The following is a 24,043-nucleotide window of genomic DNA, read 5'->3' as shown; positions in this document are numbered from 1 at the left end:
GGGTATGTCTTAGATAAATAGGCAAATCCACTCGATTGCCATCTTTTTTATGGCACTGCAAGAAAAATAGCCTTGAATATAACGCCACTTCACGTTTCCATGGCCAAATAGCCTATAGTTATTATAGGTACCCAGTATCTCAGCTCTGATATAACTTAGGAGTCTCATTACGCCAGAGAAATCCGGAGACACTTCTCGGAAAAAAACTGCATTCTTCTCAAAAGTAGTTCCAAGAGCTTTTTAGTTTCTCACACCCAGGAGGAAATAATTCGGCTGACTTGTTGTGTTATTCTCTTTCACGAACGAGCATGTTTCCAGCCAAAACGTGAGTAGCTCCTCGTGTGTGCATTAGAATGAACGAGAACGAGGCATTGCATATAATAGATGTACCAACGTGTTTCTGTCGCACCTGTTTCAACCGCGCCGCAACCGCAATACAGTCATCAGTAAAAACACATCCCCCGCTAGCATTATTACGCTGTAGTTTTGGCTCTATACCGTGCGTGGCGCCATGACCTTGTTGTCACCTCACGCCCATTCCCGTAATATGAAAAAAAAAATACATAAAACAAGTGGGGTCTGCTGTGCCTGTATTGCAAACAACCTTGGATACGCTATGGTTGAAAAAAAAAACCCATTTGCTTGTATAGTTCACGCAATAGGCACTATACACATACGCTACTTACGGCCTTATCCTTGAATATGTCCAGATTACCATGTGCTGCGTGCGACGGATAGCTCAGGTTTAGTCAGACTACATTTAGTCGGGCAAACAAAATCAACATTAAATTTTGGACGAATAGTTGAATGTCAGTTAAAGGCAATTTAAGTAACATACAATAGTTGACATATTATATAAGGGAGAGCCTAATATAAAAGTAATAATCGCCCAACAATAACAAGGCATTGACGTCAGCGCAAATTTGACTTGAACGCGCATTTGTGGTTCCGGGACGATGAGTGTTCGGCGCACAGCTGTTTACCTTCCTTTTATAAATGAACACGATTTCCGAGTGACGCTATTCATTTCCTAGTCGCCGACATTGAGAACGCGACGTAGAGCTGGACTGGATGTGTCCGCGCTGTTATGGAATCGCCGGCGTTTTCGTTTGACGAATCCATCAGCAATCGAACCAGTTCGACAAAGTGCTTCGTGCATTGGCTCTTGTTCTCGGATCGCTTGGAGATTGCCGACTGCTTCGGTTACAGTTCCTTCCTGGATTTCAGAGTGTCTAATCTCTTTCTAGCCGCCTTCGTCGTTGTCTGCTGCTTTTTCGTCTTCCTCATGCTCACCTCTATGTGCTGCTTGTTTTTCTGGTTGCAAAGGAAGAAAGCCAACAACCGCAAAATGTTGAATAAGAGTAACTTTATAGTCAAGCAGAAATCCACCGGAATTCATTCTAAAACACCCGTTATCCGAAGTGAAGACATCATCTCATTCGTTTTACCCGCGGTTCGTAAAGTACTGTATTTTATTTTGAAAAACTGTAATAGTCGAGTGTAATTAGTTGCGTCTCATTTTATTTTATTTTATTTACACGTCTGATATTCTTTTTTTTTAGCAAAAAAATTCTTTGATGGCAGTAGCTCGTCAGTCAAAAGATGTGGTAGAAACTAACACGTTCAAAACCGCGCCACCAACTCCCGGCACCGTCGGCTACTGCCGTGGCAACAATAATTTGGACCCGTCCAATTTGAACTTGAAACTCTACTCGCCCGGCCAGGAGACGAACGAAAACGTCAACATCTGCCGGGCGAAAATCGGTTTCTCAATACAAAAAGATTCCTCGCGCCAGTTGCTGATCCTCAAAATCCTGGGCGCTCTTAATCTGCCCGCCAGGAGCAAAAATATTCCTCCCGATCCATACGTCAAGGTGTTATCTACACTTTTTTTTTAATAATTTCATTCATATACTAGATTCAATTAAATTCAAATGATGTAATCTAATAATCGCTTTCGTGTACAGATCATTGTTCTTCCCGAAAGACAAATCAAATGCGTCACCAAAACGGTCAAGTCCAATCACAACCCGCTGTTCAACCAAATTTTCGAATTGGACATGTCCGGCTTGAATATGAACGAGACGGAAATTTTGCTGGCGGTCCGCGACCGTCCCGAGGTCTCCCGCTACGAAAGGTGCGTTTCCCGCTCGGTGACGCTCGGTCAAGCCATTTTCTGTGTGGCCGAATTCGACGACGGCAATGATCACCGACGCCAAGTGAGGTGGTGTCTGCTGGAAATTTCTCCGTCCATTTCGCCGCGCGCAGATGCCACGGTAATGTATTATTCAGCCTTTCCATCGAATATGATTCATAGATGATTGCGACAAACAACGAGCGCGCGCGCGCACAGTCGCACACACACACACCGAAATTCTGAATAGGCGGTCCCTAATCGTTTGTTGTAAAATGCTCATGATTGCACAGGTGGTTTGGCTTCAATTGAACATGTGTTGATGCAATTGCAAAGTCTATAGTTTGAGTAGCAGCTCATTTCTCTCTGTCTAGAATATCGGCCAAGCTATATACAGTACGTTGTGTGGTTTTTCACTGCCCTATATTATTATTATTATTATTATAGTGTTTATTTACAAGTTCCAATTTCGCTGATCGTTTATAGGTCAGCCAAATCTATACATGTGTGTCGCTTGGCAATTTATCAAATTCTGGAATAAATCGAATATAATCTTGGTTGCAGAACGCGCAGAGATGTTCCAAGGGCGAAATGCTAATTTCCTTGCTCTACCAGCCGCACCTGGGACGGATGATTTTGGAACTGTTGCAAATCCGCCCAATGCCAGTTTTAGTTTCGAATAACCAAGATAAAGAGAAAGGTACGAAGAAAAAGACGAATAAAAACTCCCGAGTTGTATTATAATATGCACACACGCGCTCATCAATTGTGTAACAGTGGGAAAGCTTCCAAAAATGTAGATGTATAGATATTTGACCGTTTTGTTCATCTAGTGACGATTAAGGTGTTGCTGTACGAACGCGGATATCTGACGTCTTCCCGAAGGACTAACAGCATCCGGAGGGATGAGGCCACGGCCGTTGTCCGGGAGAAGTTCGTCTTCGCCCTTCAGCCGCACATGCTGCACGAAGCTTCCTGCCAACTCGTCCTTGTCACCAAATCCACAATAGGTACAAAGTTCCTCACATCCGCAAGTGCCATACAAGTCTCGTTTCGCTCTCTCATTCCCGACCGTAACCCAATAGTTTTTCCTTTTTCTTTTTTAAAAAGAAATTTAGGTAATTGAATTTTTTTTTCTAACAAACAAATTCCGGAAATTTTCTAGGAACCAAAAGAACATTGGGACGGATCACTTTGGGACACCGTCACTTTTTTTCGACATGGGCCAATAGTACAGGCCTCACCACCGGCATTGATCACTGGCATGACATGGCACACCGGCCTGGAGTTTCCATCGAACGCTGGCATCCGATATTATAGCCAATCATGGCCCAGCGCTTTCTGCTTATCTGCTATTACAGAGCATAGCCAATCAAATTCTTGCTAAAAAAAAATTTCGATCGATTTGCAAATGATGTAGGCTTATTTATCTTGGATATTAGCGCGTTTCAAAATCCCTTCTTCCCGTTATTTGGGGTTAGATATATAACACTGGAAGTTTGAAAAAAAAAATAGTTTTGTAGGAAAGACGTACACACATATCACAGTTTTACAGCGGAGAAGGGGAGGGAGGAGGGGAAAGGGGCTAATGGGTCTTGACGTTAAAAATTGGGAAGCAAAATAAACTGCAACAATTTTTTTTTCATAAGTAGTATAAGGATATAGTGACGCAATAACTGAAAAATCGGCTTTTTCTTTGAAAAAACAAATAAATTCACCGACTACGAAAGTTTCTTTTTTTGTTTAATTGTTTTTGTTATTGTTGGTTTCTTTTTTTTTGTTTCGTTAATTTTCTTTCATAATGTATTACACAGAGTTAGTCGTCAACACATGGCGAGATGAGTCAAATATAATGCTTCTTCTTTTTTTTTAAATCTATAAATATGTGTTCATTTCTCAGAGGGGGGCTGCACGCACACAAAATTTTGAAAAACAAACAAGTTATATAATATATGGGCTGGGTGTGATGTCGGCGCTTATTTAGTGCGATCGCTCTCTAGACAGTGGACACGCGGGAAGACGGATGTAATATGCGTAAGGTGTGTATGTATATATATAAGAACGGATCCTGGAATTGGTTTTCCTTTTTTTGTTTTTGTTTTTGTTTTATTAGATTCCGCCGTTTAGATCGATGACTCGTTGGATCCAGCTGACGTAATTTGGCACTTTGGTGTAAATGCCGAACTTGCCGCGCTTGCCGCAACCCTCTCCAAAGCTGGTGATGCCGAAAATGGTCCACCTGTCGCCGACCGAGCAGAGAAGTGGGCCACCCGAGTCGCCGGCGCACGAGTCGATCCGCCCTTTGCGATAGCCAGCGCAAAACATGTTCTCCGTGATGAAGTAATCCTCGTACACTTCACGACACGCCGAGGTTTTCACAATGGGCACCTGCCAAATCAATTCAAAGTTATATAAGATAAGATTTTGGCCGTGCCCCGACATGATGTAATATATAGCGTGAAAGGAATAATTTTTATGATTTTATTTTTGGCATCCGCCCGTCACCTCGGCCTCGTGCAGGACTTCGGTACCGAAAACGTGTGAGCTTCTTTCTTTACCCCAACCGATGATGGTGCACTTTTGGGTGATGGGCAATGACTGGCCAGGTTGGGGCAAACAAGCCAGCCGAATGCCCTGCTGGCCCAGCTTGATGGCCTCAGGAAGCCGTAGCAAGGCCACGTCATTGTCAACCGTCTCCGGATCGTACTCTGGGTGAACAAACACCTCTTCCACCTGAATTGATATATCAACTTTAGTTGTAAAACAAAAACATCTGCGCTGGAATTAAATCTAATAACAAACTGACCCGGAAATCCATTTCAGTGCCATCGTCTTCCACTAGGTCGTACTCCCCGATGCGAACGTAGAGTCTCTTCCGGAGACAGTGGGCCGCCGTGAGGACCCAACGGGCTCCAATGAGAGTTCCTCCGCAAAAGGCTTCCTGGTGTGATTGATTATTGCCAAAAACAAAAATTATCAGTCATCCATTTTGCCGGGCTGTCAGACAGCCGAGAGTGGGTGTATTTATATAGCACCCGGCCCCACGTGACTGCATGTTACGTTACCTTGAAGCGGTTGAGGATAGCCACTTGCCACGGCCACCTACCCGGTGTCGCCTCCCTTCCGCCGATGATGCGCAGCTGCAAATTGTACGACAAGTTGCTGATACCACCGCTGCTACCGCCGCCGCCTCCGCTGCCACTCATAGAAACGCCACACTCTGGCTGGCTTCCCAACTCTTGCTCCTCTTTGGCTTTCTTGTGACCCTTGTTGTTGTTGTTGTTGTTGTTGTTGTTGTTGTTGTTGTTGTTGTTGCTGTTGTTGTTGCTATTACTACTACTGCTGCTTCCATTACTTCTTTCAGGGGCTGCCGTCGGACTGTGTTCATACTCTAAATAATTATTCATTATTGATTATTTCCAGGCCACTGGAAAAACGTTCAAGTCGATTGTGGGAACTCACTGTCGTCATCTTTGGTGTAGCGCGAGCGTCCGCTGTACCATTTTTCGCAGTCGGTGCCCTCCGTGTAGCAGTAGGCTTCCTCGTGAAGGACCGTGTTGCCGCAAACCACTTGAAAGCGGCACGTTCTGTCCAACAGAATGAGACCCATTCAATTTTTTCAATTCAACTAATTTTAAATAAATTAATAAAATTAGATATAGGCCTACCTGTAGCGAGTTGTGGTGCAGGCTTTGGTGCAAGGAGACCACCGACTCCACGACGAGTAGAAAATGGAATTGAGACTCAGCAGGACGCGCACGTCCGACTGTTGCTGGTTCTGCGCCGCCGAAGACGACGAAGAAGAAGAGGTCGAGGACGAGGCCGTGGTCGTCGGCTGCTTGTTGAGACTCTCCCGCTTCGGCGGCAGGACGACGTGGAAGGCCCGTCCGCCGCGCTTGCAGCGGCCCTTGCGACACGTCCGTTCCTGTTTGAGGATGTGATGCTGGGCGCATCGCTTCAGCGCCTCGGCGTCCGTCGACGAGATGCCGATGCACTTCCGCTGGCGATTTTGACGGCACTTTTTATTGCACCTGAGTGAACCAAATAAAAAATGACAAACATGACTCTTTAATTATGCGGTCATCATTTATGGATTTATCCATCAACGTCAGTTCGATCATATTTAAAGAGGCCATAAGGCTGCGCTGTTGCGTGTTTGACAAGGATAAACTGGAGGGTGCCAACAAATACACCGGGCCCCATTTTGGCGAACGTGCCGGAAAAGATAAACAAGAAAAGGGAAAAGCAAACGACGTCGAGGTTGCAGACAGTCAGCCAAATAATTAACAGCTGTGTAACACCGGGACATATACGGTACCGGTGTGTGTGTGTGTGATGCAGCACACATCCTGTTATAAGTTGTTGGCTATTTACGGCGATTTAAATCACATGCAAAGGTGTTCCAAACCGGCTCGTAAATCACGCCGCAAGTGGAGCCCCGGCAGCAGCTCGCGCGCGCCCGGCCTTCATCTACAGTCACACCGGGAGCATGCAGCACCCAAATGGCGGAAGCCGGGCAAGTGCCCGTGTGTATAGTATACGACCATGAATCTTTGTAACCTTTTTTTATTTTACAACAGGTTCCGGGGAATATCACAAGCCGTAAATTTTGTGTTGCACCGAAAATAAAATAGGAAATCTTACTTTGACCAGGGTGACCATGGAGATAATTCTTCGCTGTTATTGGTCGCGCTGCCAATTCTAGTCGCGTTTGCACTGGCGTCGGCGTTCTTGTTGCTACTCTCCCGGTGAAGAGCCGTCCGGTTCTGCTGCTGGAGTAGACTGGCTGGTTAAAACAAAATAAAACGAAATAAATTGTCGAATTAGAACGGCAGTTAATGAACGAAGTAAATCAATTGAATTTTAAATGATTATTCCGTGTTTTTTTTTCTTTTTGTTGCGTCATATACCTTCAACTCTGCTGTTGCGATGATGATTTCTGTGTTGATGTTGGCGAGGCGTTTTCGCCATCTGTTCACTCAAGCTGCTGCTGCTGGCCGTCGCGGTATGACTGATGGCGTTGGCTTTTCTTTTCCACTCGGTGCTATTCTGTACGAGGCAATAACAATCGACAAGAAGATGTCAAGTCAAGTTGATACACGTCGAGATGGAGGGAGGATACCAAAAACAGCAACACCTCTCAACTCATCAATTGAATGGCCATGTTAGAGATTTGCAGCTCGCAACGCCCAACGCTTCAATTGTTTTTGGTTTTTTACTTTATTCTTTAAAAACAAAATATATTTTTCGGCTGCAAATGGCGCAAGGGCTAGCACAGTTAAGGAATAGTGAGAGCACCCTCCCCAAAAATGGAAGCTGCTCCGATGAAATCAGTAGGAAATATCAAAAGAAACGGACACGGCAGAGTAGATTCGTATATAGAAAGTAGGTGTCTAAAGAGATTTTGTACAGAAGCAGTTGAATACAAAGGGTCTCGCAGCGTGTGCCCTAACGTGACTAGACTCATCTGAATTGGCTCAAGTTTGATCCCGGCTGGCTGGAGGAATAATAATTTGTAAAAAGAAAAAAAGAGGCAGCCAAGTCGAACGCAACTCGAGATGCCAGCGGGAATCTGTTGTTCACAAGGGGCTAGACGAAACTCTGCGAATGATTCGGCAAGAATATGACGCTTCGTCACTGTGCAATCATGACTCTGAAACACTTTTTTTTTGGCGCGGTTTCATCACTTAAAAAAAAAACCAAACAGACAAACAGATAAACAGAGACAGACTCTTTTAGAAATCTCAATTAGCTTATTCCATCTGTCATTGAAAGGTCGTGACATGGATGTTTAGATTTTAACTAAGAAACAGTAGCCAAATTCATTCAGTTTTTAAAGATTCAAATAAGATAATCAAAATAATCAGAATTTGAGTTAGAATTCTATTCGAACCAGAAATATTGTACAAAACTGTTGCACTCCAAACCAAATTCACTAGCAGCGCAAATATTTTTCTAAATCTAATTAAATCTAATATTCTCCCTTTTTTTTATTTTTCTCGGGCAGCATATGTAAGTGTGTACTTAATCGTGATGAATTATTTTTAAGAAGTTGGTAACGGGGACGGTTACAAGTCACTGTGAATTACGTGGCGACACAAAATGTACTCTAAAAAAATAAAAAAAGAGAAAATGCTTCATCACAGCCTCTTTCGATCTTTCCGTCTGGCCACCATCAGACAAGTTTGATTGTGTCAGCTGACTCTTCGTGATCGCAGCTTGCGCTGAGAGACTTACACAACAACAACAACAACAACAAAAAAACACGAGATATAATCTGAAATAAAAGATCTGTAAAAATACAAAATGCAATACAATTACGATAATAATAATAATAAAATTAAAGACACAAGAACATTCTCCCCTCCCATCTTTCCCTTTTTTCTTTTCTTCTTCTCTTCTTCTCTGCGCACGCCATCGCTGTCATTGGTTGTTGCCTCCTGGGCTCCAGGTGGAAAAAGGGCACCTTTAGCTGAGCTATCTCTTATAACCCAGCTCCCGTAAAAAAAGAAAAACACCACGGGCAATGCCTAATTAATTTGAATATTGCTCACAACCCCAGAAATCTGATCAAAATCATGCGTGTTATTTTAGACTAGTTATTCAAATTATCTTAACTCTGAGCTATCAACCAGAAACATAGCAGTTGGCCAATAATATGCGAAACAACAATTATAAATCAAACAAACGAGAAAAACAAATGTGTTCTTTTGTTATTTGCAAGTTGTATTTATCTGCTGCGCACCGATCTTTTATATATATACGTAAAATATATGTATCCATCGTATAGTGTGTAGTGCTCCTCCCGTTTCTCTTTTTTTTTTCAACGAAATTTTCGTTTTCCCCCCTCCAGTCATTCGAGGCGAAAACGACACGCACGTTCCTTTCCCTAAAAAAGAGACTCGTGAAAAAGTCTGTCGGGTCGATCCTTGTTGGGTGGGGGGGGGATATAACGAAAAGAATTAAAAGCAGAGCTACCGAAGATTTTGAAGAAAAGAAGAAATGGCAGCTTGACGAGAGAGAGATAGAAGAGGAGAAACTACTTATATAAAGAGGGGCAGGGTGGGCAGGCAGGGGGAGAGAGAGAGGAGAAGGTCGAATGTTATGGTTGCGTAACTCAGGTGGCTGTGCTTGCTGCCACAGAGTGCCACACGCTCTCATCTCGAGAGAGAGAGAGAGGTGTCAAGCCTTGGCTATCAATTTACGTTTCCAAAAGAGACCTAAAAGCACAACCCAACAAACCCGCCGAGAGTTGCTCCTTTTCGTCCCTCCCCTGACCAACTCAGATTGAATAATAGGGGGCAAAAGAAAAGAGGGAAGATGATGATTATCATCGTCATCATCCTAATGGCCGTGACATTAAGAAAGAAAAAAATAACCCCTCCTGAACTGTGTGTCATCACAAACCAGAGCTGCTGCTGTTACACCGTCGCGTTGCTGGGCACAGTTTATGTTTAGGTGAAAAATTAAACAAAAAAAAAAAAAAGCTGTGGATATAAGCGCGCGTGTGATATTGTCAAATACAAGGGTGACGTTGCACTTAACACACGAGCCGTTTCCCTCCATTTAAGCACGTGAAGACTGGCCGGAGAATATGAAGAGAGCAGAGAGAGAGAGATCTCATGGCAGATGGCCTTCACGTCCTTGCCCGGCCCGATGAATATCACATACACAATGACTGTACGCGGACCATCTTCTTCTTTATTTTTTCCTATTTACAAAATATACGTGTACACAACCGGCCAGCAACCGCGGGCAAAAGATGTATAATAGGAATAAGGAATCAAAAGATATCAAGAGAGAAAAAGGGAAAACAACATTTTGACAGATTTCTTTTCTTCTTTTTTTTTTAATTTTAATTCTTTTGACTTTTTCTGCCAAAAGATTTCCTATCGTCATATAGCAGCTGACAGTTTTTGTTTTTTCCTTTTCGTGATAAAATGGCGGGCGCAAAAACTCTATGCAGATTAGAGCTTGAACTTTGGAATTTTCCAAATCTTAAGGAAATGACGGCGGGAGAGAGAGTTGAGGTCAGTTTGTGTCGTGCGCCAATCGATTTGGCCTTCCGGGATTGCGGATGAATGGCTAAACGAGTGGCGGGAAACACAAAAAAACGAATTTCCGCGAATGCCAACCAGCCAAATATGTGGATCTAATACACCCAACATCCAGTCGTGGCAAATTCAGACAAGGACGCGCTGGTCATTGAGTGTGTGTGTCATAGTCTCGTATGTCTGCGCGCCAGAGAGTTGGCACTTGGTATATAGAGAGGTACAGCAACGAGCTGGCGCTGGCCAAAAGGAGAGAAAGGCCGAGAGAAATGGGGAGAGAGCGAGTTGAGAGGCCGACGGAAACAAGAAAGAAACAAGAAAGAAAAAAGAGAAAAGAGAGAACCATCAGCAACAGCATAGTGACGTGGTGGAAGAGAAGGCGTGCGCTTTTATGGAAATCCCGAATCATAAAAACCTATAGAAGCTCTCGCCAATGTATTCAAAACATTCTCAGTCGTCAGCTTGTATAGCTATACACAGCCGGCAAGGCCAGCAGGCGCTAGCAGCTGATTTTTTCCAGTTGTTCTCCCCTTGATTTCCAGCACACACACATACAGAGACCAAGAGAGCGAGCCCGCGCTCGCGCGCGCGCTTCCGACTTGCCTATCTATGGGCTTCGTGAATGAGTAACGCAACAGCCGCTTGCCGGGATTTGTTGGGGTTTCGTGTCCGGCTCGATTCGACTATACACATCCCCCCCTCTCTTCCATATCTCGGCAGAACGGAAAATCTAAGGTATATACCATTCGTCTTGTCATGTCGCGCCTGTCCAAATGATCTTTCCAAGAAAGAAAAAAGGAAAAGGAAAAAAAGAACCTTGTCTTTGATTTGTTTTGCGGTTTGCACCGTTCAAGAGATATATGGAGAATGTGTTTTCACGAGAACCTGTTTCTCTCTTTCTTCTTTGGCTCTCCAGCAAACTGCAACCTCAAACAAGTCTTTAAGACATCCTCCAACACACACAAGTACAGTATTTATAGCATACCTGCAGTCGCTACACGACCAAATTTCGTGTTTTTTTTCTTTTTTTCAAATTTGTTTAAAAAATAAAATCAAATAAAATGAAAAAGGTTCGTTTTTACCTGGGTTTTGGCAGACGAAGACGGCAGGATGCTCAAGCATGAGACGACGATGATCAACAAGTAAAAAAAACCCAGCCGGGCCACCACCGACATCCGGCGATGTTCATCTGTGCCGACACTTCTCGCCATGATTTTCACGCGGGAGAGCGCGCCAAACAAGAATTATTCCCGTCCGAAAACAAACAAAAAACTCAACCGACTGCGTTGGTATGTAGCGGATGATGATGAGCTGCTTCCTTATTAATCAATGATTTCAATCCGACGATCTCATACTTATTTCCCCGCCCCTATTATACAAACAACAGGTGACGATAATCAAACAATTTCGGCTAACTCAAATGTTGGTGGTCGTTGTCGCCGCGCTGCACTTCCGCTTCCGTTTTGCGAGCCGAGAAAATGTTTAAAATTTGCGTTCCTTATTCTTCTCCGGTTGAGCACCCAAAAAAAAGTCGTGACCCGGTCAGTCGAAAAAATCACGACACCATGTACGCACACACATGCACAACACACTCACGAAGAGAGTAGAGATGAGAGAGGAGAGAAGAAAAAAAACACAACGCACACGCAACACACACGCCAACTCACGCACCCAGGATTATAAAGGGGCAAGAGATGTTAGGCACACCTTAAGAAGAGGCCAAACAAGAAAAAACAAAAAAAAAAAACAAACGGAAGAAAGATGAGAGAGAATGGCCGAGAGAGAGAGAAAGAGAAAAAGGAGAAAAGAGACTGTCGACCAAACGAAACTCTAGGCTGGCTATCGCACACACGCAACACGGACGGGACGACGACGACGAGAGAACACGCACGGACGCAACTCGTTCGACTTGCGAATAGACGGCGGGAGGAAAAATGAAGCTATATCTCGTCGCGCCAAGGGCGAAACCTCAACTGAGAGGCCAACATTCAAAGCAGCTTGAGGTTATCTCTTCTCGGGTATTTTTTTTTTCTTTTTTTCTTTTCTTTTTTCTTCTTCTTTTATTTTTCTCTTTTGGGTGTAGTGTAGTATATCTACCTCTCTCTTTCTCTCTCTTTTTCTTTTCTTTTCCATCTCCACGACTTCGTCTATTCTGTTCTATCTTTCTCTCTCTCTCTTTTATTCTTCTTCTTCCTACCTACCTACCTACCTTACCTACCAAACAACCTGTTGCTTAGTTTTTCTTCTTCTTCTTCTTCTTCTTCTGGTGGGGAGCCCAATCTGACAAAAACAGAGTGAAGAACCGGGGGGGTTTGGTGCGCCGGAGTAGTGGGGAGGTGGCGACCCCCGACAGGTTAGACCATGAGAACATTAACAACCTCAGGAAGAAAACGAGGAAAAAGAGAAAAAAAAAAAAAAAGAAATAAGACTTTTGAAAAAGAAAAGAGACGTTTATAAATTTATATATTCCTTGTGGAAAAAAATATAAAAAAAATAAAAGGTTTGAATGTGTATAGAAATTAGAAAAGGAAAAAAAGAAAAGAAATAGCAGCAGCAACAGCAACAGCATCGAAAGGGACACTGGAAGAAAAGAGCCTGGCCCAGGTAGAGTTTGTATATATATCCACGGTAGAGTAGCAGCAACAACACACAGACATGGTACTCTTCTTTTTCACTATTATTCTGGCTTATATTTTTCTATCTCTTGTACCAAAAAAAAAGAAGAAAAATTACAATTAAAAAAACCAAACTAATGCACACTATATAGCTGTTCCCTCCCCCCTTACCATTTGTCTTCTTTTTCAGATAGAGAATAAATTAAATGTTTGGTTAGCAGTCTTGTTTTGACGGCCCGGTTGCTTTCGTGGCTATGTCTGGGCCAGCAGGTTATAATACAGAAGAAGAAAAAAAAATAATAAATAAAAGGGCAACAAAATCGTCTCGACTACTGCTTCTCCTGGAGGAGGTTGCCGGCCCAGTACATTTAGATAGATGTGAAGTCTATACCCTACTACTACAACAACAACTACTATACTATAACTCTACTCTCCATGCGTGCCGTATATACATATCTTTGACTGGCGAGGGAGGAGTCGATATCAATCAAAGCCCCCAAAAGGTCCCAGAAAAGACGAGAGGAACACCACCTCATCAAACTCTGAGCACGAGCCCTCGCTCCTTGTCTTCGGGCTATTTTCACCACTCACTATTTGTCATGCATTTTCTTTATTTTTATTTTATTTTATTTTTTCAAAAGGGGAAAAAAAAACACAAAAAAGAAGAGAAACAAAACAAAATGAAAAAAAAAAAGGGAAACGAGAGAGAGAGAGACCCAAAAAGTTTTAAGGAGTAGTAGAGGGAAAGAGCTTTTTGGTCTCTTCTGACAGCTTTAAATCAAGTAGATCGTGGTCTGGAACTCCTGCAGTGATGGACCATGAAACGTCCCGAGTTGTTTTCCCGTTTTTTTGTTTTTTTTTTATCCCCAGCACAGCCACCATTGGCACCTCCTTCTCCTTATTCCTCCATGTTCCACCTATATAGCTCTCAGTTTCGTCTTTTGTTTTGGTTTTTTATTTCAACTTTTTTAAGGAGGGAAAAAAAGGGGAAAAAACAAATTTACGAGTCAGTAATGAAATTTCAATGTGTTCGGATATAAAGAGAAAATTTGAAAGTTAGTATAAATATCTAGATAGATATAGATAGACAGACAGATGTTTTCTTTTTGCCTTTTTGCCTTGAGTTATTCTTCTTCTTCTTCTTCCAAATCAATCCATCACCGAAGGGGCCGGAACGACATCCCTTGTTCCACAGGTCGCCTTCCTCTCCCCCCCCCCCCCCTTTTATACTTAGATATATTTATAATATATGCCGTGCCCGCGCACACATAGAGACATATAGACGTACATACTGTATATTTTTGTTGACTTTCAGGACGAGCGCAGAGTAGGAGAGAGAGAGAGAGAGAGTAGGATAGAAGAGCCGTAATGTCTATCATTAGCATTTGGTAATGGAGACGCATCATCAAACGGGGAGGTTACTACCCACTACTCTCGGCCCAGCAGAGAAGAGGAGCTAGGAGCTAGAGAGAAAAGAGGAGGGCGCGAGAGGAGCAGATGAGTGCGGTCGTGGTGCTTGTTGTTGTCTGATGGTGGGAAAAGATGGCAAACAACAAATCAAGCGACCGTGCGCTGCAGCACGAAAAGGTGCAACTGATTGACGACATGAGAGAGAACATGTCAGCAAACGAGGAAGAGATGGCGCGGTTTCACCAGCCGGGCAAGCCAGGCCAGGCCAGGCAGGCAGGCAGGGGAGGTACCTACTATATAGGAACCGGGCAGACGGACAAATCACTAGGCGCCTGTCTGTCGTTGACTTTTCTTCTTCTTCTTCTTTAAGATTTATTTTCTTTTTGATTTATTTTTTGGCAGAGCTTATCTTTTTTTGGGGGTCTTTTCTTCTTCTTATGTCTATCTATTGCAACCGAGAATTGTATGTTTATTTATATAGCTGATGCGCTACTTACTGCGCTATAACCTTGTATTACAAGTCGCCTTTTGAATTTGAACGTTTCGTGTCGTCGCACTTGGATGTCTCGCTTCCCCTCCAGACATTGCGCTGAGCACTGTCAAATTTTGGTGTTTGTTTTTTCTTCTTCTTTTTGACTCCTTGTCCATCAGCGGAAATGGCAATCATCATTTCCTATAGGGCTGCGCGCACCACATAGTTTAGGTTATTGTTGTCTGTGAGTGTGGCTCGTTTGGTGTGTGTGTGTGAGAGAGACCTGGAGGAAACGATGATGATGTGGTTGAGAGAGAAAGACATGAACTCATTTGGAGGAGGGGGGGGGGGGCTCTTGTGTCATCACATTACCTCGTGTTATCTCTATATAAAGTCTGTTCCCTTATTTTTTCGTTGTTGTATAAACGTCCGGTAATGTTGTGTTGTGCGAGTTTTTATTTGGTTTCTCCCCGCTGTGATTCGCTTGCGGGAAAATAATTTGATGAAACCAACCAAATTGAACGTGACAAATGCCGGAATTCATATATTTCAGTCGTGTCACGACCCAAGTTTTTGTGTTCCCAATTAGTTTTTTTCTTCCGCATTTTCTATTTTTTTTTTCTGGCACTCAACGAATTTCCCCGCTGAACTTTTGATTTAATGCGCACGACGAATACTCACTTAGCCACGTCACGTTGATTGCTGTTCGTATGTGTATAGTCAAGGACGTCCATACGCACATTCCTGGTTGCGTAAGTTACTCTCTTCTCACACACACTACTCGGCGGCGGAGAGTATAATAAAAAAATAAACAGACGAGAGTCACAAAGTTCTATACACTCTAAGTGTCTTGTCTATATAATAGAGTAAATATTACAGTTGGGCCCCCGTATAAGGCAGCGTGTGGTTAAATTCAAAGTCAAAATAGTGTTGGGTCGGTGCGTTATTCGTGGCCTCTTCCGTCGACGGAATCGGCCAAGGTCCAAGGCGAAAAGAAAATAAAAAAATAAAAATAAACCAACACAGACGTATTATACATACGTAGAAAAGGTAGTAGATAGATAAAATAAAAAAAATTGTGTGTCATGTTTTTCTTTTCAATAGAAAAATTAGAACTCTTCAATCAAGAACTCGTCGTCGTCGTCGTCTTTGTTGCTCTTATCGAGGTCAACCTCTTGGATTTCAGACGCTGTTGCCGCCACTTGAATCACTTCCGGAGTCGGACTGAACTTGACGCCAGCAGTGTCCTCTAACTTGCTCTCGACATTCGTTTTCTGTTTCAAGAATGTTTTAGCGGTTTTTTATTTCAAGATTCCAATGTCAATCGGAAATGAGCACTCCCTTGCCAAATATACTCACCGGGTCACGTTTTCTAGACGGCCCGGTTTTATTTGATTTTTTTCAAAAATAAAAATTGGGTTTTTTTTTACCTGTTTGCTGCTCTTATCCGTGGTGCTGTTCGGATCTTTTAAAATGCTTTTCTTCGGCAGTGGGGTCGGTGGACAGTACGCTTCCTCTTCGACAGTCTTTGTCTGAGTCGGTTGCACAGTTTTATCAACAACAGGTTTTTCTATACTGAAGCGAATGACGGGTGTCGATGAAGCTTTGAAGGTTTCCCCATAAAATTCCCTGTAAAATTGAGATTCGCCAAAAATGTTAAGCGGCCAATCTAATTCGATTGGACGAAATTGTGAAAATAAAATAAGAAGCACGAATTTTTCACCTGTTGTAGATATCGACCTGCCCTTCGGATGCTTCATCATCTTGAACGCTCGATCGAGCAAACCTTAACACAAAAGTTTCGTGAATAACAAAAATAAAATAAAAAAAACGAATGTCGATTTTTTTTCGAGTTGAAAATTCTTACGATCGCTGGTCCCAGTGTTTCTTGTCTACGTCCAATGATGCGGCTCCGACAGCTTTGCTCCAAGGACGTTCCGCCTTGCTGTGAAATCGTGCGCAACCAATTATTCGAATTTGCATTTGATTTTTGAATCAGCGCAAATCATCAAAAATATATACTGGACCGTACAATTTCTTGACGTAAACCAAGTAGACGACGACGGCAACCAGGGCCAAGCCGAGCAATGCGCCCAAGACGGCGGTGGCGATCGTGTAACTTTGCACTTCTTGAGACAAGGTGTCGATCTTCGATTCGACTTGGTATTCTTGCGGGGCAGAAAGACCTAAATTCTCGTCCACGGTCCAGTTTAATCCCGCAACATTTGCTTGATTGAATTTTCTGTTGAACCCGTGAGAAAATTGTTAAATCAAATCCATTAACGTTCATAATTTTAACAATCAATTTTCTAATTATCGAACGTACTGAGTGAATTCGTCTCTCGTGATAAATGTCGTTTTATTAAGGGCGTAAAGAGTTATTTTGTAGTTGTAACCTTCGAGTGCTGATGGCGTGACACGAGCAGAAAGTGCGGGACTCTTTTCCATACGTAACACGACTACCTGACACCCGAGAATGCGGCTCATATCAGTGGCCACCGTCTCATCTGTCAGGGAATCTGATTGACTTTTGGCATTCATTAGCGTGATGAAATTATCGCTCAACGGTTTGACCTATAAAAATACGTGAAAAACGAGATGAAGTGTCTCAAGGGCGGCCAAAAAATTGAAATTTGTTCGTGTCCGTACAGTTATGTTGAGAGTCCCCTGCAGACCGTGTTTATCCCTGGCGGCGATTTGAACGGTGCGGCTCGTTTCCCAATTTAAAGTATCGACGCCTTTGACAAACAGAGAACCTGCCAGCAAATCCATGTCGAAGACTTCGAATTCGTTCATGACGTGATAAGTCAGAGTGGCATTTTCTACTTGGTCACCATCGTACGCCTATAGAGTTGTGCAAATGTAAAATTAATCATCCCAGCAAAAACTCCCACGAGAGAGGGAGTCAATTACTTTGACTGTGATGAGTGGCATTTGGACAGAAGGATCGAAATAGGTCCGGTCCGGATAGCCAATCAGGAGAGAAGAACCGTAACTGGTGAATTGCGGCGCTTCGTTGATATCCAACACGTCGATGTTGACGATAGTCGAAATGGGGGTCATCCTAGCATTGACTAGATTTTCGGCCGATATTGTCAGAACGATGCGCGTCCTGTCGTTTGTCCAATTGAACGGACTCACAACAACTACGTCTCCATTTTGGTTGACGTCGAAAGAATCTTGAAAATAATAATAAGGTCGATCAATTCACTTGTTTTTCGTCGAGTTTCACAAAAATAATGCGGTCAGGCGAGTCAAAAAATAAATTAAAAAATGTTGCGTGTTTGAGCTACCTGTCATGGACGGGGGGCTGCACGAACTGATAGACAGGGTGTAGTCGTCAGTATTGGTATCGGTCGATCGCAAATCAACGTGACCGACTATTCCTGTCGTGCGTTCCGCAACCGGGAAGTCGTAGAGAGGCGAGCCGAACTGGGTCCCATTGCACGAGATCCCCGCAACCACCGAGATGACGATCTTTTCGTAACGAAAACATGTCGCTCAGTTTTGTGACCATTGTGATTCGACTTTTGCCTATAAGATGTGGTATGAACAATGAACATACCCGAGCACGATCCTTGTCACCGCTAGGAATTTGAGCGATGGCGTCCACAAGGTAATCGCCGACTGGAAGAGATTGGGCGGTCGTGACAATTCCCGTTTTGGGATCAACTTGAAAATATTTTGCGTCGTAACCTTTTTTTTTCAGGCGAAAATTCATTGAAAAACATATGGAGTAGAATAGAGCGAGATAGAAGTAGCTATTGCGTTTAAAGATAATTATCTACTTTTTTATAACTTACTTTCCAAACTGTATTCCGGTTTTTCATTGGACGTGGTGGTCGTGGCACTTAGCTCGACAATAAAGGTGTTCACCGGAGAATTTTCTAAGATTTCAGACGCATATTGTTGTTTTTCGAAGTGGACCGTAGAATCCGCTGGCGGTGCGGTTGTAGTGGGGCACGTCGCTGAACAAGGAAAAACGAAAATTTAAATTGATTATCTACGTTTGGATTCATTTATCGGGGAATTATTTGATAAGTTGTCGTACAGTAGTCGTAAGCCTATTATATGTACCTGCAACAGGGGTTGTTGTACAGTCGCATATCAAAGGACTAGTCGTAGTATTGGGTGCTGGGCAAGTTACAATTGGGCATGAAGTTGAATCTTGAGCGGGCAAATCACGGCAAATCAAAAGAACACGAAGAGGGAAAAGAGTAACGTTTGTTAACCTATTTTCTCAATGAGATCACTCTGATATTTCGTCAGTATTACGTCAATAATACGTCAGTATGAGTCAAGCGTTTTACAGCGTCAATATAGTCATATAAGATAAGCAGCGCCTAATACATTTTTACTCTTTATCTTTACAGGCACATAGGGCCATCTAAACCATCTCCTTTTATGAAATTAGTATTTAATTGCCAAAAGTGTCCATTGCTATCTGTGTTGAGGTGAACATTATCTCAAATCTGCTTTGTGTGTGCAAAAGATTTAACGAGGCTAACAATCTTAGTTATAGTGCTTCGAATAAATTGAACGTGGACAACGATGACGCAATAAGAATTCTGCATTTTGCAATACTGCAATAGGCAAATAGCTACCTGTACTGGTCGGTGGGCTTGGTGTAGTAGGTGAAGATGTAACGGGGGTATTTTCTGTTGGACACGCAATCGTTGGACACGTTGTCGGAACTGTTGGATAGGTTGGACACTCTGTCTGAGTGGTTAAACACTCTGGAGTAGTTGGGCACTCTGACGGACAGGTTGGGCACTCTGTCGGACAGGTTGTTACCGACTCGGTTGTTACCGGACAAGCCGGACAATTGCTACTACTGCTAGTACCTGCCGGACAGACCAATAGAACAATGCCTTATTTCTAGTAACGAACAATTATTTCGCGCAAGTTTGATGGCAAATGATTTCGAGCAGATATAGGAGTCCCAAAGAGAAGGAAAAGGGGAGAGAGTTGTACCTGTTTCGGTAGTTGAATAAGTAGTCATGCATATAGTGGTTGTGGAAACATTAGGGTTATTGGTTGTGGGACTGTTTGGAGATGTTGAGGTTGGATTTACGGTAGTAGTCTGTACAAGATCGGTCGTCAATGGGGAAACTGTGTCGCTGGTTGGGCTACCTGTTGGACAGTCAGTAGTCGGATCGAATGTCGGGCAGGATGTTGAGATGTCGGTAGATACTGTGGTGCACGGCGGACAGGATGCACAAGTTTGTTGGGTGGTAGGAGTAGTAATCGGAGTTGTACACGATGGTGTAGTCGTAGTCTCACTTGGTGTGGTAGACGTCGGGCAAGTTGGTGGTGGGCAAGTTGCCAACGTTGACGTTATCGTAGTCGTAGTTACCACGGCTTGTGGAAGTTCGACGGCAAGGGCGACCGTTTCGGACCGACTGTCATCATCGGTTTGTATTGCCTGATATAACGGAAATGGATTAATCCATGCGTCGTATAAGGAAAGGATATCATTTCAATATGTGTACTTTAATCACGATGTATCGCATTTTGTCGGTTGGTGTTCCTTCCACTGCTGTAGTTAATTCAATTTCTATGGGAACTCCTTTATCGGGTTGCGTGTTTTTTAGTTTAACGTTGAGCCCACCTTTAATTAAAATGTTGTTGACAGTCAAATCAGGCGATAATTAAAAGAGAGCGCATTAGATTGATTGAAATATTACCTTTATCGACAATTTCATAACGTAGTTGGATGTCGATTATTGTATCTCCGTCTCTAGCGAGAATATTAGGTTTTACCGGAAGAATTCCTGTGAACTAAACACACGGAAAAGACTGCCTCAATTTACTATATAATAGAATATTGCTTTAAAGCAAGTATTAAGTACTGAAGAATCCGGGATGGCGGACGTATAATAGGGCTTTTCAAACTCGGGATCACGGACATCTTGAGGAACTATATTCACTGTAATGGGGAATAGACTTTCCTTTGAAGGATTCCCTGTGTCCTTTGGAACAAGAAGGTAAATCGTTCGTTTGCCATACAACATTTTTTAAATTAAACGTTTTCACCGTTGCAATTAAGTTGAATGTAATTGGACTTTCAGACGAATTTAACTGTGACTTGACAGCAATGCGAGGCTCATACGTGAATCGTAGATAGCCTTGCGTATCATTGTACTCTGTGCGTTTCGTCTCGTTCTCCAATACTTTGAATCGCTCATCGCTGACACCAAATTTAAGATTTTGAGAAGGGAGATCTTTGTCAGAGACGGTAAGCGGTCCACCAAGGGCTTCAACAATTAGATAACTAAAGTCTAACCCTTTAGGAAAATTTTCGTCCAAAGTCAATTCTACTGAACTGGCATTGAACTTTGGCGATTGGGTATTTACAGGAGTAATGGTGACAGCGATCTATAATTTACAATTAAAATAGTTCAGTATTTATGATTAAAGTTTTAACGTAAAATGGATTAAGTTCCGCCATACAAATAATAAGGTGGGGACGGTTACTTGGGGACAGGACAGTGTACACCGTCCTAGCAATACCCCTTCCTGTGATAAAATATGAAAAGCAAATGAAAAGTTAACACTTTTTTCATTGAGATCAAATAAAAAAGACAAGAAGAAATTAAAACAAAAATGAATCAAGTTGAGCTGATGACAGATTGCAAAGAAATCGTCTTACACATGCTTTCTTTTGCTATTCACCGGGGAAAATTGCGTTTAGAAAATTAGAAGACTTCCATAGTATTTGAAATAATCTAAACATGTGAAATCCAAAGTTTATTTATGTGGTTTATTAACTAAAAACACTGACGATAGCTTCAAAACAAAGACGAAAAGAGATGAAGCTTTCTTTTTGCCCGTGGACCCCACCCCAGACTCCACTAGACCACTACATTGTAAAAAAACAAACAAACAAACAAAAAAAAAAAACAAAAAAAACAAAAAACAAAAAAAAAACAAAAACAAAAAAAAAACACAAAAACAAACAAACAATATTTAAGGAAATGGATCACTACTTCACCTTATTTACGTTGCCGTCGTCAAGGTCGTCACCAATTTCCTTTTTTATGGAGAATTTCAAATTGGTATTTGCAGTGTGCAAATATTCAATATATTTAGAGAAAGGAGTTCCTTCATCCAAGCAACTAACGTCTAAAATATAATCAACAATTTTAATCCCATTTCAATTCGTCATTTTAGATATTCAAATAATTATAACCCTTACTTCCAGAAGAAGTTGTTAGACTCAAAATAACTTTGTCTTTTTGTTCAGTTTCATCGATTGTCACACTCTCCGTCTCTCCCGACGGTATTATGACCTGCATCTCAGAAATGAAAACGCAATCTGCAAAAAAATTATCGTTGCGCATTTCATTTATTGTTCATAAAATTTTACTCAAATTCCACGTCGCTCAACCCAATTCGTGTTACTTATATAAAACTGCAGTCCTTTGAAACCGGCGATCAACCTTTTACATTCTCTACTTTTTTAGCATTTTAGCATGCAAATAAAACGGAAGTTTTTGGCTTGTAATTTATCAAATAAAATTAAAAAACTGCAGATCAAAAATAAATTAGGAATTTAAATCGTGAATTTGGCCAATAAAGATTTAACATTTCATAATTGAAAATTTGTAAATCATAAGATTTGTCAAAGTAGGTGAGTCAGAATTGGTCAAACATTTTTTGAAATATACAAGGTAGGCGTATCACCTTGAGACTGGACTTCCGGCAGACTGGCGAGGGCAGCAATCATCAGTCCCGTTACCAAAACGTAAGCGTCACTTTTCATGGTAAACAAAAAAATAAAACAAAACGTAACGTGTTTGTACACTGAAAGCTGCGCAAGGCTTTTCTTTAATCACGATTCAGAAGGATAACCGCATGAAGATGGGCGTAAAAAACAACGCGCAAAGTTTCTAACGATATATCCAAAAGACAAAAACTAAATGATTGCAACGCACTTTTCCTCGCTATTATTCCTATATGTAGGCTTATCTTTATATCCTGGATAAAGAGTCAGTCCTAGGCCATTGCATGTAGATATAATCAGATAAGAATTAGATATGAAATTGAACTCGAAGGAATTTACTGGCATTTTGCAGCTATACCACCAACACTTGCCTCTTGCCAGCATTTCAATAAGATTTCCATGGTAACGCCATCTGTAGAAAAGGAGAAGAAAAAAACTTTTTTCTCAATTCTCTGAATGTTCAAAACTTCGGAACTAAACAAAACCCATTTTTTGGACGTATAGTCGTGATAAGGTGCGCGTAATAGGGTGAGAACTAGGCAAATTTAAATTTTATTTTTCAATCAGGGGAAGGCGTGTTTTTAATCCGAGCCCTAAGTATCGGAACACGCGAGAGAGCCTTATGGAAAAAGGCCTACTTTGGTGTACTCATAAGTACAGAATGGATTAAGCTAGGAAGATGGGGTTGGGTTTAAAAATTAGAACTTTGTTTGCTCTAGAACATGTTAAATTTTCAGAATTTTTGGATTAACAGAAATCTTGTGAATTTTTAATTAAAATTCCGTTTTTTTTATTTTAGTCGTTTTCTCCCCTTATTTAGTCATTTCCTCTCGTGCAGAGTTATCGACTTATCGCAAATACCCACGAACTGTATTAAAAAAAAGGAAAAATATAGGGTGGGAAAAAACAAAGGGAATTTTGTACCTCTAAAACTAAAAAGTACAGATTTGGGATGATGCGACAACTCTGCACGAGGGGTTTCTATGTTGGGAATTGGCAACTCTGGAGATGCCAAATCATGGTCGTCTTGAGAGGGCGGTAGATTGGGTATTTCGTCCGAGATTCTGCCCCAGATGAGTGGAGCATGATCTCTATTACTTCTGCGGGTGAATCGGTCTCAATTGGCTCTTCGACTATGGGAGCTAGGCGCTCTTCTGGTACAATCGAGGGAGTCTATACTGGATCCGCCAAAAATTGGTCCTCGTCTTCGATGAAACCCAAAGAGGTCGGCTACCAAATCTTCGTTGTCAATTGTAGGGAGAGAAGGGGCAGTGGATCTCCGCAATTATATCTTCGACGTCCTCAGTGTCTGCCTCAGTAGTTTGAGATCCAACTGGGTGGCTAGTGTTGGGTGCAGCGTAGGACTTGGCCCGCAGCGCCTTGCCAAGTAATAATAAGATCAAAGTTCTGTTTGACGGTTAATTTTACTTTCTTTGTCATGACTGATGATCGGGCTGAGCGGCGTAGCAATCGTAAAAGACTAGAAATAGGCTGTCACAATATCCATTGCCGGAAATCTGCAACCACCACTTATCCCGTCTAGTACTACTGTTAAAAAATCCAATAACAATCGATAAAAAAAACAGAGAAGAGTTAGGCGGGCTATTCGTCGCGAACAGCCCAAATTTGACTAGG

At 42.2% G+C, this 24,043-nt stretch overlaps 3 protein-coding genes across 16 annotated transcripts; 1 reads left to right on the top strand and 2 right to left on the bottom strand.

The window, feature by feature from the left end:
• The first annotated feature begins 1,023 nt into the window (after positions 1 to 1,023).
• Positions 1,024 to 3,982, top strand: LOC124209832 (synaptotagmin 2-like). Of its 2 annotated transcripts, none has more exons than XM_046608044.1 (6): positions 1,024 to 1,462; positions 1,563 to 1,874; positions 1,968 to 2,276; positions 2,699 to 2,834; positions 2,968 to 3,144; positions 3,300 to 3,982. In XM_046608044.1, the coding sequence occupies exons 1-6, from the start codon at positions 1,088 to 1,090 to the stop codon at positions 3,452 to 3,454; spliced, it is 1,464 nt and encodes a 487-aa protein (XP_046464000.1). In that variant the 5' UTR covers positions 1,024 to 1,087; the 3' UTR covers positions 3,455 to 3,982. The 2 variants fall into 2 exon arrangements, with proteins under 2 accessions (XP_046464000.1, XP_046464001.1); XM_046608045.1 differs by having other exon boundaries at positions 1,025 to 1,453.
• On the bottom strand, positions 3,539 to 12,179 carry LOC124209831 (serine proteinase stubble-like). Of its 2 annotated transcripts, XM_046608043.1 has the most exons (10): positions 11,268 to 12,179; positions 7,045 to 7,183; positions 6,779 to 6,920; positions 5,803 to 6,165; positions 5,597 to 5,721; positions 5,462 to 5,525; positions 5,200 to 5,422; positions 4,941 to 5,075; positions 4,640 to 4,867; positions 3,539 to 4,522 (listed from the first exon to the last, which is right to left on the bottom strand). In XM_046608043.1, the coding sequence occupies exons 1-10, from the start codon at positions 11,394 to 11,396 to the stop codon at positions 4,244 to 4,246; spliced, it is 1,827 nt and encodes a 608-aa protein (XP_046463999.1). In that variant the 5' UTR covers positions 11,397 to 12,179; the 3' UTR covers positions 3,539 to 4,243. The 2 variants fall into 2 exon arrangements, with proteins under 2 accessions (XP_046463999.1, XP_046463998.1); XM_046608042.1 differs by having other exon boundaries at positions 5,200 to 5,525; positions 11,268 to 12,178.
• A 3,328-nt stretch (positions 12,180 to 15,507) lies between these two features.
• LOC124209829 (mucin-5AC-like) lies at positions 15,508 to 22,625 on the bottom strand. 12 transcript variants are annotated; one of them, XM_046608028.1, is made up of 22 exons: positions 22,369 to 22,609; positions 21,881 to 22,000; positions 21,677 to 21,807; positions 21,136 to 21,201; positions 20,719 to 21,060; positions 20,535 to 20,654; positions 20,370 to 20,463; positions 20,175 to 20,293; positions 19,657 to 20,107; positions 19,287 to 19,526; positions 18,760 to 18,849; positions 18,486 to 18,650; positions 18,248 to 18,381; positions 17,976 to 18,159; positions 17,596 to 17,861; positions 17,332 to 17,526; positions 17,009 to 17,256; positions 16,715 to 16,924; positions 16,550 to 16,627; positions 16,406 to 16,468; positions 16,113 to 16,311; positions 15,508 to 15,956 (listed from the first exon to the last, which is right to left on the bottom strand). In XM_046608028.1, the coding sequence occupies exons 1-22, from the start codon at positions 22,445 to 22,447 to the stop codon at positions 15,792 to 15,794; spliced, it is 3,759 nt and encodes a 1,252-aa protein (XP_046463984.1). In that variant the 5' UTR covers positions 22,448 to 22,609; the 3' UTR covers positions 15,508 to 15,791. The 12 variants fall into 12 exon arrangements, with proteins under 12 accessions (XP_046463984.1, XP_046463985.1, XP_046463989.1 ...); XM_046608029.1 differs by having other exon boundaries at positions 18,248 to 18,378; positions 22,369 to 22,608; XM_046608033.1 differs by having other exon boundaries at positions 19,816 to 20,107; positions 22,369 to 22,608.
• Between the last annotated feature and the right edge of the window lie 1,418 nt (positions 22,626 to 24,043).

The sequence above is a fragment of the Daphnia pulex genome, chromosome 12 (genome assembly GCF_021134715.1).
Source record: "Daphnia pulex isolate KAP4 chromosome 12, ASM2113471v1".
Lineage (NCBI taxonomy): Eukaryota > Metazoa > Arthropoda > Branchiopoda > Diplostraca > Daphniidae > Daphnia > Daphnia pulex.
This window is presented reverse-complemented; position numbering and strand designations above follow the sequence as displayed.